This window comes from Melanaphis sacchari, unplaced genomic scaffold (genome assembly GCF_002803265.2).
Source record: "Melanaphis sacchari strain LSU unplaced genomic scaffold, SCAv2.0 Contig163_pilon_pilon, whole genome shotgun sequence".
NCBI lineage: Eukaryota > Metazoa > Arthropoda > Insecta > Hemiptera > Aphididae > Melanaphis > Melanaphis sacchari.
The window spans coordinates 29149-42748 of record NW_020270748.1 but is presented as its reverse complement, the minus strand read 5'-3'; the positions used below and the strand labels follow the sequence as shown (position 1 = coordinate 42748).

General features: G+C 30.4%; 4 protein-coding genes and 1 pseudogene across 4 annotated transcripts; 2 read left to right on the top strand and 3 right to left on the bottom strand.

Annotated features, from left to right (window-relative positions):
* Positions 1-784: 784 nt before the first annotated feature.
* Positions 785-4056, top strand: LOC112592252. Its single transcript, XM_025336263.1, has 2 exons — positions 785-929; positions 3272-4056. The coding sequence occupies exons 1-2, from the start codon at positions 785-787 to the stop codon at positions 4054-4056; spliced, it is 930 nt and encodes a 309-aa protein (XP_025192048.1).
* Positions 4057-4236: 180 nt separating this feature from the next.
* Positions 4237-6080, top strand: LOC112592251. The gene is made up of 2 exons (XM_025336262.1): positions 4237-5750; positions 5824-6080. Exons 1-2 carry the CDS (start codon positions 4580-4582, stop codon positions 6078-6080), a joined length of 1428 nt encoding a protein of 475 aa, XP_025192047.1. The 5' UTR covers positions 4237-4579.
* A 2215-nt stretch (positions 6081-8295) lies between these two features.
* On the bottom strand, positions 8296-10415 carry LOC112592249 (annotated as a pseudogene).
* Positions 10416-11446: 1031 nt separating this feature from the next.
* On the bottom strand, positions 11447-12263 carry LOC112592248 (piggyBac transposable element-derived protein 4-like). The gene is made up of 2 exons (XM_025336261.1): positions 11593-12263; positions 11447-11450 (listed from the first exon to the last, which is right to left on the bottom strand). Exons 1-2 carry the CDS (start codon positions 12261-12263, stop codon positions 11447-11449), a joined length of 675 nt encoding a protein of 224 aa, XP_025192046.1.
* A 21-nt stretch (positions 12264-12284) lies between these two features.
* On the bottom strand, positions 12285-12665 carry LOC112592247 (piggyBac transposable element-derived protein 4-like). Its single transcript, XM_025336260.1, has one exon. The coding sequence runs from the start codon at positions 12663-12665 to the stop codon at positions 12285-12287; it is 381 nt and encodes a 126-aa protein (XP_025192045.1).
* Between the last annotated feature and the right edge of the window lie 935 nt (positions 12666-13600).

The window sequence follows — 13600 nt, the reverse complement described above, 5'->3', positions numbered from 1 at the left end:
TAATAGTAAAACTATGATACTAGAATAATATTATTACACCGCTTTATTTGCTACATTCCGTACCGTATCAGATCGTTGTCAATGGTATTTACCATTTTCTGAAAACACATTAATTATTATTTTTTTATAACAACAAATGTTTAACAAGCCAATTACAAAGTGTATAGCTATAATTAATACCATATCAATCGTTATCCCCGAAAAATAAGCATTTGTAGTTTTGCTAAAAATAGATTAATGTTAAGTTATTTTTATAAGTTTAAATTCAATAAAAATATTATATTTAATGTAATCATTATCTGAACAAAAGTTTTTTATATTTAAAAAAAAAAATTCATGATGGTGTAACGTGGCTGGGGAACCTAGTTACTATATTAGTTGTCCAGGGAAGGTTTTCTGGTCCTTATGGATAAATTTTCCGTAGCTAGGGGGTTAGAACACGGTATGTGGGATCTTATCAATAAATAAAACACGTTTGGTTTATAAGGCCTAGCGCACACGATGCAACTGTTTTGGGACAAAAGTTGCAAATCAGTTGCACGCGGAACTGTTTTGTGACCTTGGCATCAAATAGCTGTGGCCGTCCGCACACGAGGCGATAAAACTAAAATTAGTTTACAATCAGTTTACAATCGGTTGTACACAACCGTTTCCCGCGGTTGCAGTTGCGTTGCAGTTGTTTATTTTATTTTTTTTTTGTTTATATTTATAATTAACCACGTGCAGTATTCGTATTCGTTCTATTATAATATTATATTCAGTTTGTTTTTTGCGATTTCTGAAAATGGGTGACCAGGAACTTAACTTAAAGCTCGTCAATGAGGTAGAGAAGCATGAAGAGCTCTATAACTATAAACTTCCTGCGTATTCCAGGAAAGATTTGACGGAAAAATCATGGCAAGATGTGGCTTCCCAAGTTAATATGCCAGGTATGAAAACTTCAGTAATTTATAACTATTTAAAATGTATTGTATTTGTATTTTGTAAACGTAGAGAAAATTTGCATTAAAATATTACCTATATAGTTACAAGATTGCATTGTGGTATATAATATTTGTACAGTAGTCGCCGCTTATTGTAATCACGGTTAATGTTATCAATCGCTTATTGTCTATAAGTACGAGTCGGAGTAATACGCCGCATAATGTTATCAGTTTGAAGAAATAGACTTTGTTTTTAAAAATTGGTATAAAAATTGATGAAAATATACCTACTACTACTACTACATCAAATTTTACCGAAGAAGATGTTTTACATGCTTTATTACAAACACATAAACTTGAAGAAATTGAGCTTTAGCCACAAACGGATACGTACTAAAAAACCTTACAACTTTTTTTGAATGAGAGAGACCCTATAAATATTACTAAGTGTGCAACATCACTCATCAAATTTTAAGTAACATTATAAATATGAACATTTTATCAATGATTTGTTAACGATACAATAAAAAAATATTATAAAATTAGTATTAATTAATATAATTTGTAGGTACAAATTAATATTAATATATAATTACATTTTATTTTATTTTTAAACAATTTTAAATTGTGCATATACTTTAAAATTTAAATAGTTATCAATTATAATGAATTATAAATAATAATACTTGCTAATATAATATTAAAGTATGTTTTATTTTTTTTCAACTTTCGTTTAGTGTTATCAATCGGATTATATTATCAATTATGTCCCGTATCAAAGTGATTACATTAAGCGGCGACCACTGTATATACATATTACATAATTAGAGATGTTAAAAAAATAATTTTTTATGTTGGTGAAATACTCGCATTTAATCATATTATGTTAATAACGTTTTAAAAAATTAAGTCATAACTGTAAAATTATTCTGTATTCCCTTCCGGTACTGCGAATTTCCACTGCCAGAGGAGACTTGCACGAGGAGAAAGGAAATAGTTTACCAAATAATTCCTCAAAGTAGTCGCTGAAGAACCCTCGTGTATAGACATATCTCATACTCGTACGTTGGTCGGTACTTCCGCTGTCTCGTTCATTTGTGCTGTATCGTGGGGTCTGTACTCAATTCCTTCTCGCTTCCGTACGAAATTGTGAAAGATGCAGGCAGATTTTATTATATCATTCACTGTTGTTGGATCACGACATCGTATGGGCCCATTCAACACCGCAAACTTTTCTGCTGCCATACCAAACACACATTCAATAGATTTTCTTCCACGGCTCAATCTATAATTAAATATTCTCTTCGTATTATCGAGGGATCTACTTGAATAGGGTCTCAATAAGTTTCGAGATAGTGGAAACGCTCCATCTCCGACAAAATAGTAAGGAAATGGAGTGTTACTTTTATCATGTCGTAATGAGGAGGGTGGGGGGATGTTAAAACTTCCATGGGTCATCCAGTAGTTCATTGTACATGCTTTATAAATTCCTCCGTCACTGTTACGTCCAGCAAAACCTGGTTCAATAATGGTAAATAGGCCATCTGCGTCACAGCATGCCATAAGTACGGTAGAGTGGAAATGCTTATAGTTGAAATTTTCAGAACCTGTGTGTGGAAATTTCTCAATTCGGATGTGCTTCCCGTCCAAGGCACCAATGCAGTTGGGTAGGTTCCATAGCAGCTCAAAACGATCAGCAATGTGTTTAAATTGATCTTGTGTTGGTACAGGCATATAAATATCCTTCAGTATATTCCAGATGATGTCAGTAGTTTCCCTGATAATTTTTCTGACTGTGCTTTCACCTCTGGCATAATATAATGAAAGCGCAACAAATGTTCCACCAGTAGCCAAATATCTGAAATAATACGAATTTCAATACAAGGTTCTACAATTTTATCGATGATAAATATTTATTTTTTCTCTACATATCATATAGTATATTATATCGTAGTCCATATAGAAAATTATATTTGGCATCACTTATACATGGTATAATTTTTAAAAGATTAGGAGTTTAAAACTAAAACTAAAAACCAAACATTTTTACGAGTGTCTACATTTTAAATTTTTACGAAAATAAAAATTAAAAAAAAGTACAGGATACAGGAGTTGGGTAGGATACAAGAGATGAATTTATAGGTTAAGCATTATAGGATAGATTTTGGGATTATTTTATATTATAAAAGATGAATTGTCAGTGTATATGTTTGTAGTAAATCGTTATTTAAACGTGTGAATTTTTGTAAAAATTACAGCTTCAGACGCTCGTTAAAACTTTTTGATTGAAATGATCGTGACTGTACAGCAGAGCGAGTTTCCGATTTTTTTTATTTTTTTTATTTTAGCTGCCGAATGCAAAGAGAAGTGGCGAAATCTACGTACAGTTTTCATGCGTAAAATGAAACCACCTCCAAGTGGAGCTGGAGCAAAAAAAAAGGCATATTATTTGGAAGACGCCATGCATTTTTGTTTGCCGTTTATAAAAACATCCGCTCCTCCATCAACCGGAAATTTGCCACCAGTACCACTTAACTCACCTGGTGAAGTTGTAGACGATACAGAAATATTTGAGGATAGTGCATCCCAAATGGATATATCACAAACATTTGTACCTACGCAAACATCATTCCCTGACTCTCCAGTAAATTCACCGTTTCAACTTAGTAATTCAACCGAGAATTCAACACCATTTCAACAAACAATTGATCAACCAGTAAAATTATCATCATCCACTCAAGCCAGGGAAAAATTGACTTTGAAAAAAAAAACATCAGCAGCAGCCGCAGATCATTCTGTAGCTGACTATTTTAATGCCAAACGAGCAAGGTTGCAGATAAATGAAGCAGAGAATAGCTCTCAAAAAATTGATAGACAACAGGGTATCAAAATGTTTCTACTCAGTCTAATACCAGAACTGGAAGATTTAAATGATTCTCAAATCAAATTATTTAAACGACGTGTTTTTAACATTATTGACGATATATCAACTCCACTGCAGTACCAGCCACAGGTATCAACTTTCCAAACAATGATCCCATCAGCGTCTAATTCTTCTCAAATGTCTCACGTGTCACAAACAACAGATTTTTACAACGATTTTTCGCAGGATCTACATAATTCAGATATATAAATTGTATTTAAAAAAAAAATGTTTCTCAAATTGTAAATGTATTAATTAAATAAAACTGATTTGATTACTAATTCTTTTTTTTATATCTTATAATTTGAAATATTTTGTAGAAAAAAATAAAAAATGAACTTACCGGAATGTGATCAATATTCGTTCACCGGCAGGCAGGTATCACGTCAATACCGCGAATCCAAAAAAGCGAATATCAAAATAGCGATGGCAAAATAGCTAAGTATAAAATAGCTAAAAGCCATAATAGCGAATGTTCGAAACAGCCAAAGTATATTATTTTTAATTTATTTTCCTGATTAGTAATAGTTATAAAGATACAGATAATCACAATCAGTTTTATAGCTGGGTTATCCAATAGGTATATATTACGACAAGATATGGCGAGATTATGACGAGATATAATAATAAAATAGGTGGATTAGATATGAGCACAATATTCGACAGCGACAGTGTATGTTAAACCGCACAGTATTATAGTTATATAACTCGTGTATCATACAGTTTCACAGTTATGTCGTTTAAAAATATCGAATATTTAATATCACAAAAAAATAAACCACTCGTAAAATACGATGGGTTTTTGTATCGGAAAGATTGCGAAAACGGCGAAGTTTCATACTGGAGATGTGCGGAAGTTGAAAAATGTCGTGGTCGAATTAATATTAAAAATGATTTGGTTATTAAAGATTCTTCATTCAAACATGTACATGTCCCCAATCCAGCTAAAATCGAAGTCAAACAACTAACTGAAGAAATGAAAAAAAGTGCTTTAACTACTCAACATAATCCAAGTAAAATTATTAGTGATATTGTAAAAACGGCATCATCCAATGTAATTCAAGGGAGTCTCACAAGTGTACCAAATCTTAAAAGAATTATTCAGCGAACTAGGCAATGTAATCAACATTCTCCACCTAATCCACTAACCTTGAAAGATTTAGGAGAAATTCCAGACATTTATAAACAAACAAACAATGGAAGTAAGTTTTTGTTATTTGATAATTATGAAATTAATGGTCCTACAAAAAATAGAATTTTAATATTTTGTACACGTGAGGGATTAGAGTTAATGTCTGAATCTGAACATTGGTTCGCCGACGGTACATTTAAGAGCGCTCCTTCTATATTCACACAAATATACACTATTCACGTATTGATATATAATACTGTAATACCAGTAGTTTTTGCATTATTACCTGATAAAAGTACTTCAACATATTCTTATTTAATCAAAACACTAAAATCGCATATACCATTAAATCCTAAAACTATTATGACTGACTTCGAACAAAGTGCGATATTGGCATTTAAGGAAATTTTTCCCAATATAATTTCTCGTGGCTGTCACTTTCACTTAAGTCAATGTGTATGGCGAAAAATACAATCGATACCCACGATTCACGAAAAATATATAACTGATGCAGAATTTTGTATTCAAATACGATTGTTACCAGCACTTGCTTATGTACCAGTATCTGACGTAATAGCAAGTTTCGAGCACTTATGTGAAAGTGATTATTACATAGAACACGAAGAACTTTTTCGACCACTACTGGACTACTTTGAAGATACTTGGCTTGGAAAGACGGTGCGTAAACGACGTCGAGGTCCAACATTTCCTCTAGAAATGTGGAATTGTTATGACGCGATAGATTTGCCAAAGACTAATAATTCAGTCGAAGGTAACTAATTTTTATAAATAAATATATCTAAAATATATTAAGTATATTTTATAGATTTTTACATATTTTATAGGTTGGAATCGTGGTTTTAATCATTTACTTGGATCGTGTCACCCAACACTTTGGAAACTTATAGAAGGGTTCAAACAAGAACAGACTAACACAGAAATGAAAATAGAGCAATACATAAGCGGACAAAATCCAATAAAAAAAAAGAAAAAATATCAAGATACTGCATTAAGAATTTTAGAAATTCAAAAACAATATACAGAAAGAAATATCTTAAATTATTTGAAAGGCATAGCCTATAATTTATCACTACAAGTATAAATTATAAATATTATATAATATCTTTTATCTTTTAATTTTTATATTTAATTTTTTAATATTTAATTTGATTTACGACTAAACTCTGATGTATTTCTAAACACGTACAATAATGATCATTTTAAAATAATATACTTTAGCTGTTTTGAACATTCGTTATTATGCCTTTTAGCTATTTTATACTTAGCTATTTTGCCGTCGCTATTTTGATATTCGCTTTTTTGGATTCGCGGTATTGACGGTGACTCGGCAGGCACACATTCCCTCAAATTTGTGTTCATTTTCTCCAGGAAAGGGCCGACCATCCTTACTAATTCCTGATAAGTTTCTTTCGACATTCTGTAGAATGCAATAAACTTTCTATCCGTCTGAGATAATTCTTGTGCTGCTACAAATAGCCATAAGTTCGCATTTTCTATTATGTATGGATGTACCCAATGCTCCCTCTGTATTCTTCGTAGCTTGCGGTATTGATAATAATCAATGATGTCTTCTTCATCTGAATCCGAATTCGACATAGCAAAAAACCGAAAAACCAACTGCACTGCTCGAATAGATTACACCAACTGATCTAAAATCAGTCATGTCCGTGTGCGGACACCAGTTTCGTACTGGTTTCAATTTGATTGTAAACTAAATTGATTTGCAACTTTTGTCCCAAAACAGTTGCATCGTGTGCGCTAGGCCTAAATCTCTGTTCAAAATATATTTTTGGTTTGTACTTAACAAAATGTAGATGGTGATAAACAATCCGGTGTTGGTGAGTTCATGTTTTTTGGTGAGTTCGTGTTTATTGCTGGTCAGTCTCGAACTGCCCTTTCGATAAATGGTGCGTATTGGCCACAGACATCACAATCATTAACAATGTTTATTTCAGCATAAATATCCCACTATTGCCTACTACGGGATTGACACATACATAGGTATCATGTAACAATAATATACATTATTGTTACAATAGTATAGCTATTAATTTGATAATCCGATAAAAAAATGGTTCGGTACCAATTGGACCGGCGCATTCGAGTTGGGTCTCGAATAGGTACTAGGGTTAAATCGTGCGTACTACACTAGTTCAGAAAATGATTACATTAAATATAATATTTTTATTGAATTTAAACTTATAAAAATAACTAAACATTAATCTATTTTTAGCAAAACTACAAATGCTTATTTTTCAGGGATAACGATTGATATCCCTTTCAGCCCGAACTAACAAATTACCATCATAGCAATTTTCACCTATCCTACACTTATGTGCATAATAATTAAATACCGAGCCTAAGTTTTATTTTAGTTCTTATTGTTTACTAACCTACACAAATGTGTAAGTTAGATTCAAAATATTGTATTATTTTTATGAAATATGATACGGGTTTCGTTCCTACACAACACGATTGTGTATGTAACCGATAACCAACCAGAATAATTCCACAATTTTCTATTTATAATTTAGTACATATTTTTTTTTTTTTTTGTAATTTCTCATTTATACAGTCCAAATATAGTCAATTTCCGATGGTTATAAATAACTTGTATTTAACATATCTTATCGTAATACATATCGATTTAAATTAAAATCTTACGATGTTTTTAATTTTTTTATTAGACATTAGTTGTTGTTCACCATTCGCGCGAAATAACGTCGTATTGTTGACCTACACATTTGTGCGTGTTCGGGTTATGTGTTAAGTAGGTGTCATAATAATTTTAAATATTTTTGATTTTATTGAATTTAAATTTAAATTTTAACTATGCGTCGTGCGAAGTTAAGTACAAGTTTTATTGAACTGATGGCTACATTAAGTGATTCAGATTTTGAATGTGAGAGTGGAGATGATTCAGATGCTGATCGTACTTGGAAGCCTAAAACTTCACAAAATGTTGGAGAATCTGATTTTTCAGATTCAGATGGAAATTGTGATCAAAGTATACATAATGGTAATGTACCAATTATTATTCCTAATCAAATTGAAATACCAATTATGTCGGTCCCTGAACATGCAATAGGCGATTCTCTTGTACAAAATGTAGTAGAAGTAAACATTGGTTGGTCACAAAAACCATTTACTGGAACACTGTTGCCAGGATATAATACATGTGGACCTCACTTACCAATTAATATTCCCTCACCTCTGACTTATGTTCAAAAATATCTATCAAATCAACATTTTGAAAACGCTGCATTATACACCAATATGTACGCTTTAAATGATCTTTAACTGATGCCACAAGATCACATTGGCTCTCATCAAACCAATTACAAATTGCTTCGTGAGTACTTAAGTTATAGATGGTATAATTGTGAACAGCCAATTTCATTTTATAATACAAAGCACTGGCTTGACAAAGAGGTAATAATTGTACAGCCATTAGATCACATGTAAATGTGTGACATTCACCAGATTCAGCAGATATTTTATCTCTGTTTTTTTCCTCCCTGGCTTGATTTTTTCGCGTAATGTGTTTTTGATATTCTTCTTCAGATACATTATTAACTTTATATTCACAGCATTTATCGCATTGATTTTTCTTTGGCATAAATATTGAGAAATTTTTATCATTGTAAACATTAACAAACTTCTTTCTACTTAGTGGTTCTTCATTATCAATTTTACATGCTTCACAGTAAATATTGTAAAGGTGAGCAATTGAAGTAATGTCTGTTTGCAAGTACAGTTTCCTAGTAGACTTCCTACAATAATGGGATGGAAGTTTAGGAAGTTTGTTAAAAAAATGTTCTAAGTATTCGTTCTTATATTTTTTTGCTCGTCTTGAATTTCCTTTTTTGTGCCCAATTGATACATCATTTTCTGTTTCCATTTCACATTCAATTTCTTTATCATATATTCCCAAATCTTCTCTGACGTTTCTTGGTAAAATGTTTTCAGACAGTGACTCTTTTTGTAACCAATACCTAATAGTTGACTCTTTTAATCCAAATGTATTTAAAAACATGTTACGGCATACACAAAATTTACTATTACCAACTTTTAAGTAGTAAAAATATGTACCACTCCTTCGAGAAGTTAAACTTTTAGTTGTTCTTTGTTTAGGTTCTACCAATTCAATTAAAGATAAAATGTAAATTTGTTTTTCTTTCCAACATACCAGATCTTTCCAGAAATAATTAAATATTTTTAAAAGATCATCACATTTTATTTCAGAACAAAATCTTGTTTTCCATTGTTTACATATTTTTGATTGACATGGTGGGCCCATTTGTCTTTCTTCTCTTGGCGTGTCATGCAATATATTTAAGGTGCTTTGTTTTTCCTTCCTTCTATATCCTAAATAGGCTTCTCCTCGCATTCTTTTACATTTTGCATCATTTCTACTCCAGGTATATGAAATGGCTTTTTTACTACGTTTTCTTCCAATGTTTTGGGAAATGGTATCTTCAACACTTACGTTAATATCCTTATTATTTTGTATAATATTATTATTATGCTCTAAATAAGACTTATTGGTGTCATCATCTTGTATAATATCAGCTATAATATTATGATTTGTTACACTTTCTGTTTCATTTTCATAATTGGGAATTATTTTCATATTATCATTATTTAACATAGTTTCATTAAATTCAAATGTTTCAATATTATCAATATTAATTTCTGAATTACAGTCATTGAGCACATAACAGTCTAATTTATTTGTTTCATTTTAATTTAAGGACCCTGGTTTTGATATTGTTTTATTAACAGTAGTTTGCCTAGTTACTAATTTTGAACTATTTTCTACAGCTTCATATAATTCATCAATTGAATAGGAGTAGCAACTAACGTCTGTATCACTATCAGCTGTATCTGATTCCATTATTATAATAATGTAATAAAATATTATTATATTATGAGCAGAATTATCTAGTTTTATCTAAAAAGTAAAAAGAAAAGATAATTGTATAAGTAATAGGATAAAATAGGATAATAAAAGAATAAAAATAATATACAACATTATTAATTTACATTTTGTAATGTAAAACAATCTAACTTTGAATTCAGCAAAAATATAAACATAATAAATAACAACACCTATATCAATATAATGGTTTTATGAACATTGCCTATCTCAACTGAAAAAAAATAGTATTTTAAAGAGTTATACTACTTAACATAATTATGTATATTATTATGTATGTTTTAGCATAAATTCGTTCTGTATTATTATAATATAATAACCAAATATAGAAAATATGCCATTTCATAGCAATATCTAAGAAAAATCAAAAAATAAACTTACTTTATTGAGACTCCAGGCAGGAACAGAGATTTTCAATGTGATTTTAATGAGATACGTTATGTTATGACCAACGTTTGATATACGCTGTGTTATCATTTTTGTGATTTACAGTCTAACCAGTTGTCTAAGCAAAAAAAGTCTGAAATAAAATATTTTCGGACGGTGTTTATCTACCAATATCAACAATAATCTCATTTTGTCAAATTTTGAGATACGTCTTGTTGCAGTATCAGCGACGATATGTAACTCTAAATTATTGTTCGTTCAACCGTAAAAATTGTTAAACCAGCTATTTAGTTTTTTCCGTGCACTAAAATGTATACAACTAATAAAATATGTATACGTACGTCCATGCGTGTATCAACAACAATCGACGATGGCAAAATGACTATTAAAATAATGCATTTCAATGAAATAACAATATTGAAGTTTTCCAAAATAGATTGAATAATTTACTGACTAAAAATAGAAATATTGACATGCGATTAGCACGTACGTATTAATTCTTTGAGTAGCACATTAATTTTTTTTTCCAATTCAAATTTCTTTATTAAAATATCAAAATATAACATTATCATATTATAAAAAAAAATTTTTTCAAACACATTTTTAAAAAACTGGTGGTTTTACCATAGAACCAAAGTATAACAGATTATTTTGTATGAAAAGGTATAAATCAGTTTTTGTCATTTGTCAAACACAAGCCAATTTTGCAGGACATATATTCTCATTTGATTCTGTGGGGCTTATCTTTGGCACTGCAATTGTTGCATCTTCTTGAAGAACAAGATTGTGGGAGATGACTTACATTTGAAAACCGTTGTTCTATGGGAATTTTTTGTTTAACCTTTTCATTGCTAAGTTTTTTTTTCTAAAATACTCATCTCTGCTGAATTATTTTTGTTTTTGTTTTTTTTTTTTTTTTTTTTTAATGTTCCTAAATGATCAATTTAGTTAAATTGAACCATATATTGAAGTCAAAAAAAAAATATATATATATATATTGACTTGAATTATAAGTTAAAAGTTTATACGACCAGGGGTAACCAAACTAGGAAACCTAGCGTAGGAACCGCATACTATGAAATTGAAATAATTAAAATGCAACGTACCTACAAATTATATTTTTAACTGTTTATTAATAATTAGATAGTAATCAGTTAATTCAGTATAATAGTAACAAAATAATGTGTATTTAAAATAAATTATATAGTAAAAAATTCAAATCTTATTATTAGTATGATATATTTCAAAGCAAGGAGCTGGACATAACCCAATATTGCATTCTGTACACATGAATGTTGTGTCTTTTCTTTTCTTTTTTAATTTTTGGCATATATTACACCGTCTTTGAGGATTTGTCTTCTTAGATGTTGGTGGTACAGTGGATGGAAAATGTCTATCTGTCAATCGCATAGGTATCACAGTATCACTGCTGCGCGGACGACCTGTTTTGTTCAAAGCACTTTTCTTTGAATATTTTGTTAGTATTTCCCGGATTAGTTGAAACTGATAGCTTGCCAATGGTAAATGTTTTCCAGTAACAGTCTTGTATAAACTATATGCATTTAGTAAGGATAGATCTACCAAGTAGAAAAACAGTTTTTTATACCATTTTATGGTTTTTCTCACACATTCAATTGAGCTCAACAACATATCTGTTTTGTCTATAGCACCCATGTTTTCATTATATTTCAACACAGATAGAGGTTTATTTACTTGGTTTCCATGATGATCTTTTTTACCAATAGCAATCATTTTATTTTCAAATTGTGTTGTCAACATGTAAACATCTCTTCTATCTTTCCATCTTGTAGCTAGCATAGTTGTTGTGTGTTGACTTTCTGTTTGACCAACTTCAAGTTTCGATGTTAGTTTAGGCATTCCTTTACGATTTTTCCTAACAGTTCCAGTAACATTTGTTTTTTTTTTGTAAAGAAACATGGCTAACGAAGGTGAAGTATATCAATTATCAATGAATAGCTTGTGACCTTTTTTCAAGCATGGCTTCATCAATGTATTTACCACAGTTCCAGATATACCGAGGCTTGGGTCTGTTTTTCTATATTCTGTTGTGCTTCCAGTATATATTAGAATATTTAGAATGAAATCAGTTTCTACATCACAAATAACAAAAATTTTTATTCCAAATCGGTGTCGCTTTGTTTTAATAAATTGTGTAAATGAAAGACGACCCTTCCACAGAACAAGACTTTCATCTATTGCTAGATTTTCAAATGGTATCATGGCATATTTAAAATTTTTAGTTATATCTTGTAATGGCATTCGAATCTTAGAAAGTCGATCTCCAGGTATTTGCTCATTGTTGTAGCTAAAATGGAGCATTCTAAGTAACAACAAATAACGGTCACGACTAGAGGTCTCTATTTCACGTGTAGTTAAATTCACGGATACACGTGAAATTAAAATTTACGTACACAATCACGTGAAATAAATTCACGTGAATTTATGAATTTAAATACAAGTGAATCCGTGTATTTAACTTCACGTGAGTCCGTGAATTTTGCTATTAAATCACGCGTTTATTATTACATTTAAAATTTTATTTTCAATACATTAAATATCTTCCAATGGCTTCCTGCTTTTTACATGACAATCGACAGTGATCGGTTAACAATTATAAATATTATGAACAGAACATCCACAGAAAACTAGTATTTTAGAATGCGGTTTTTTGACAAGTGTTTATTATTTGAAATTTATTTTACTTATATTCAAAAATAATTGAACAATTATGTATAGCATAAAAATTTATAACAATAAGAACATGTTTTAAATTTTATTTATTTATTTATTTTGGACCATAAACCCAATTTTTTCACATGCATAATTTACTCGTATAATATAATAAAATAGTGATAATTATTAATTAATATGATATTATGATCAGGGCCGTAGCAAGAACCAGTAGCGCCCCTGGCAGAAAACCAAATTCAGCTAGGCACTGTGCAAAGACATTGCCTGGGCGGCAAAAATATACAGGACGGCAGATTTTTGTACCTATATTTATTAAAGTATAATAATATAAAGATAATCATCTTATTACAATATACATATTATTTTGTATTAATGGGTATAATTTTGTAATTTGTTCTAACGTAATGTAACGCTTTAGGTACAACAAACAATTTCATGTTTGTTATGCTATAAATACCAGAACTGAACATGAAAACCCAGTCTTTTATTACTCTGGGTACGGAATGAGCGAAACAGTGGTGACGTATTACATAAGTCGTGATGGATAATCGTTACTTGCATTA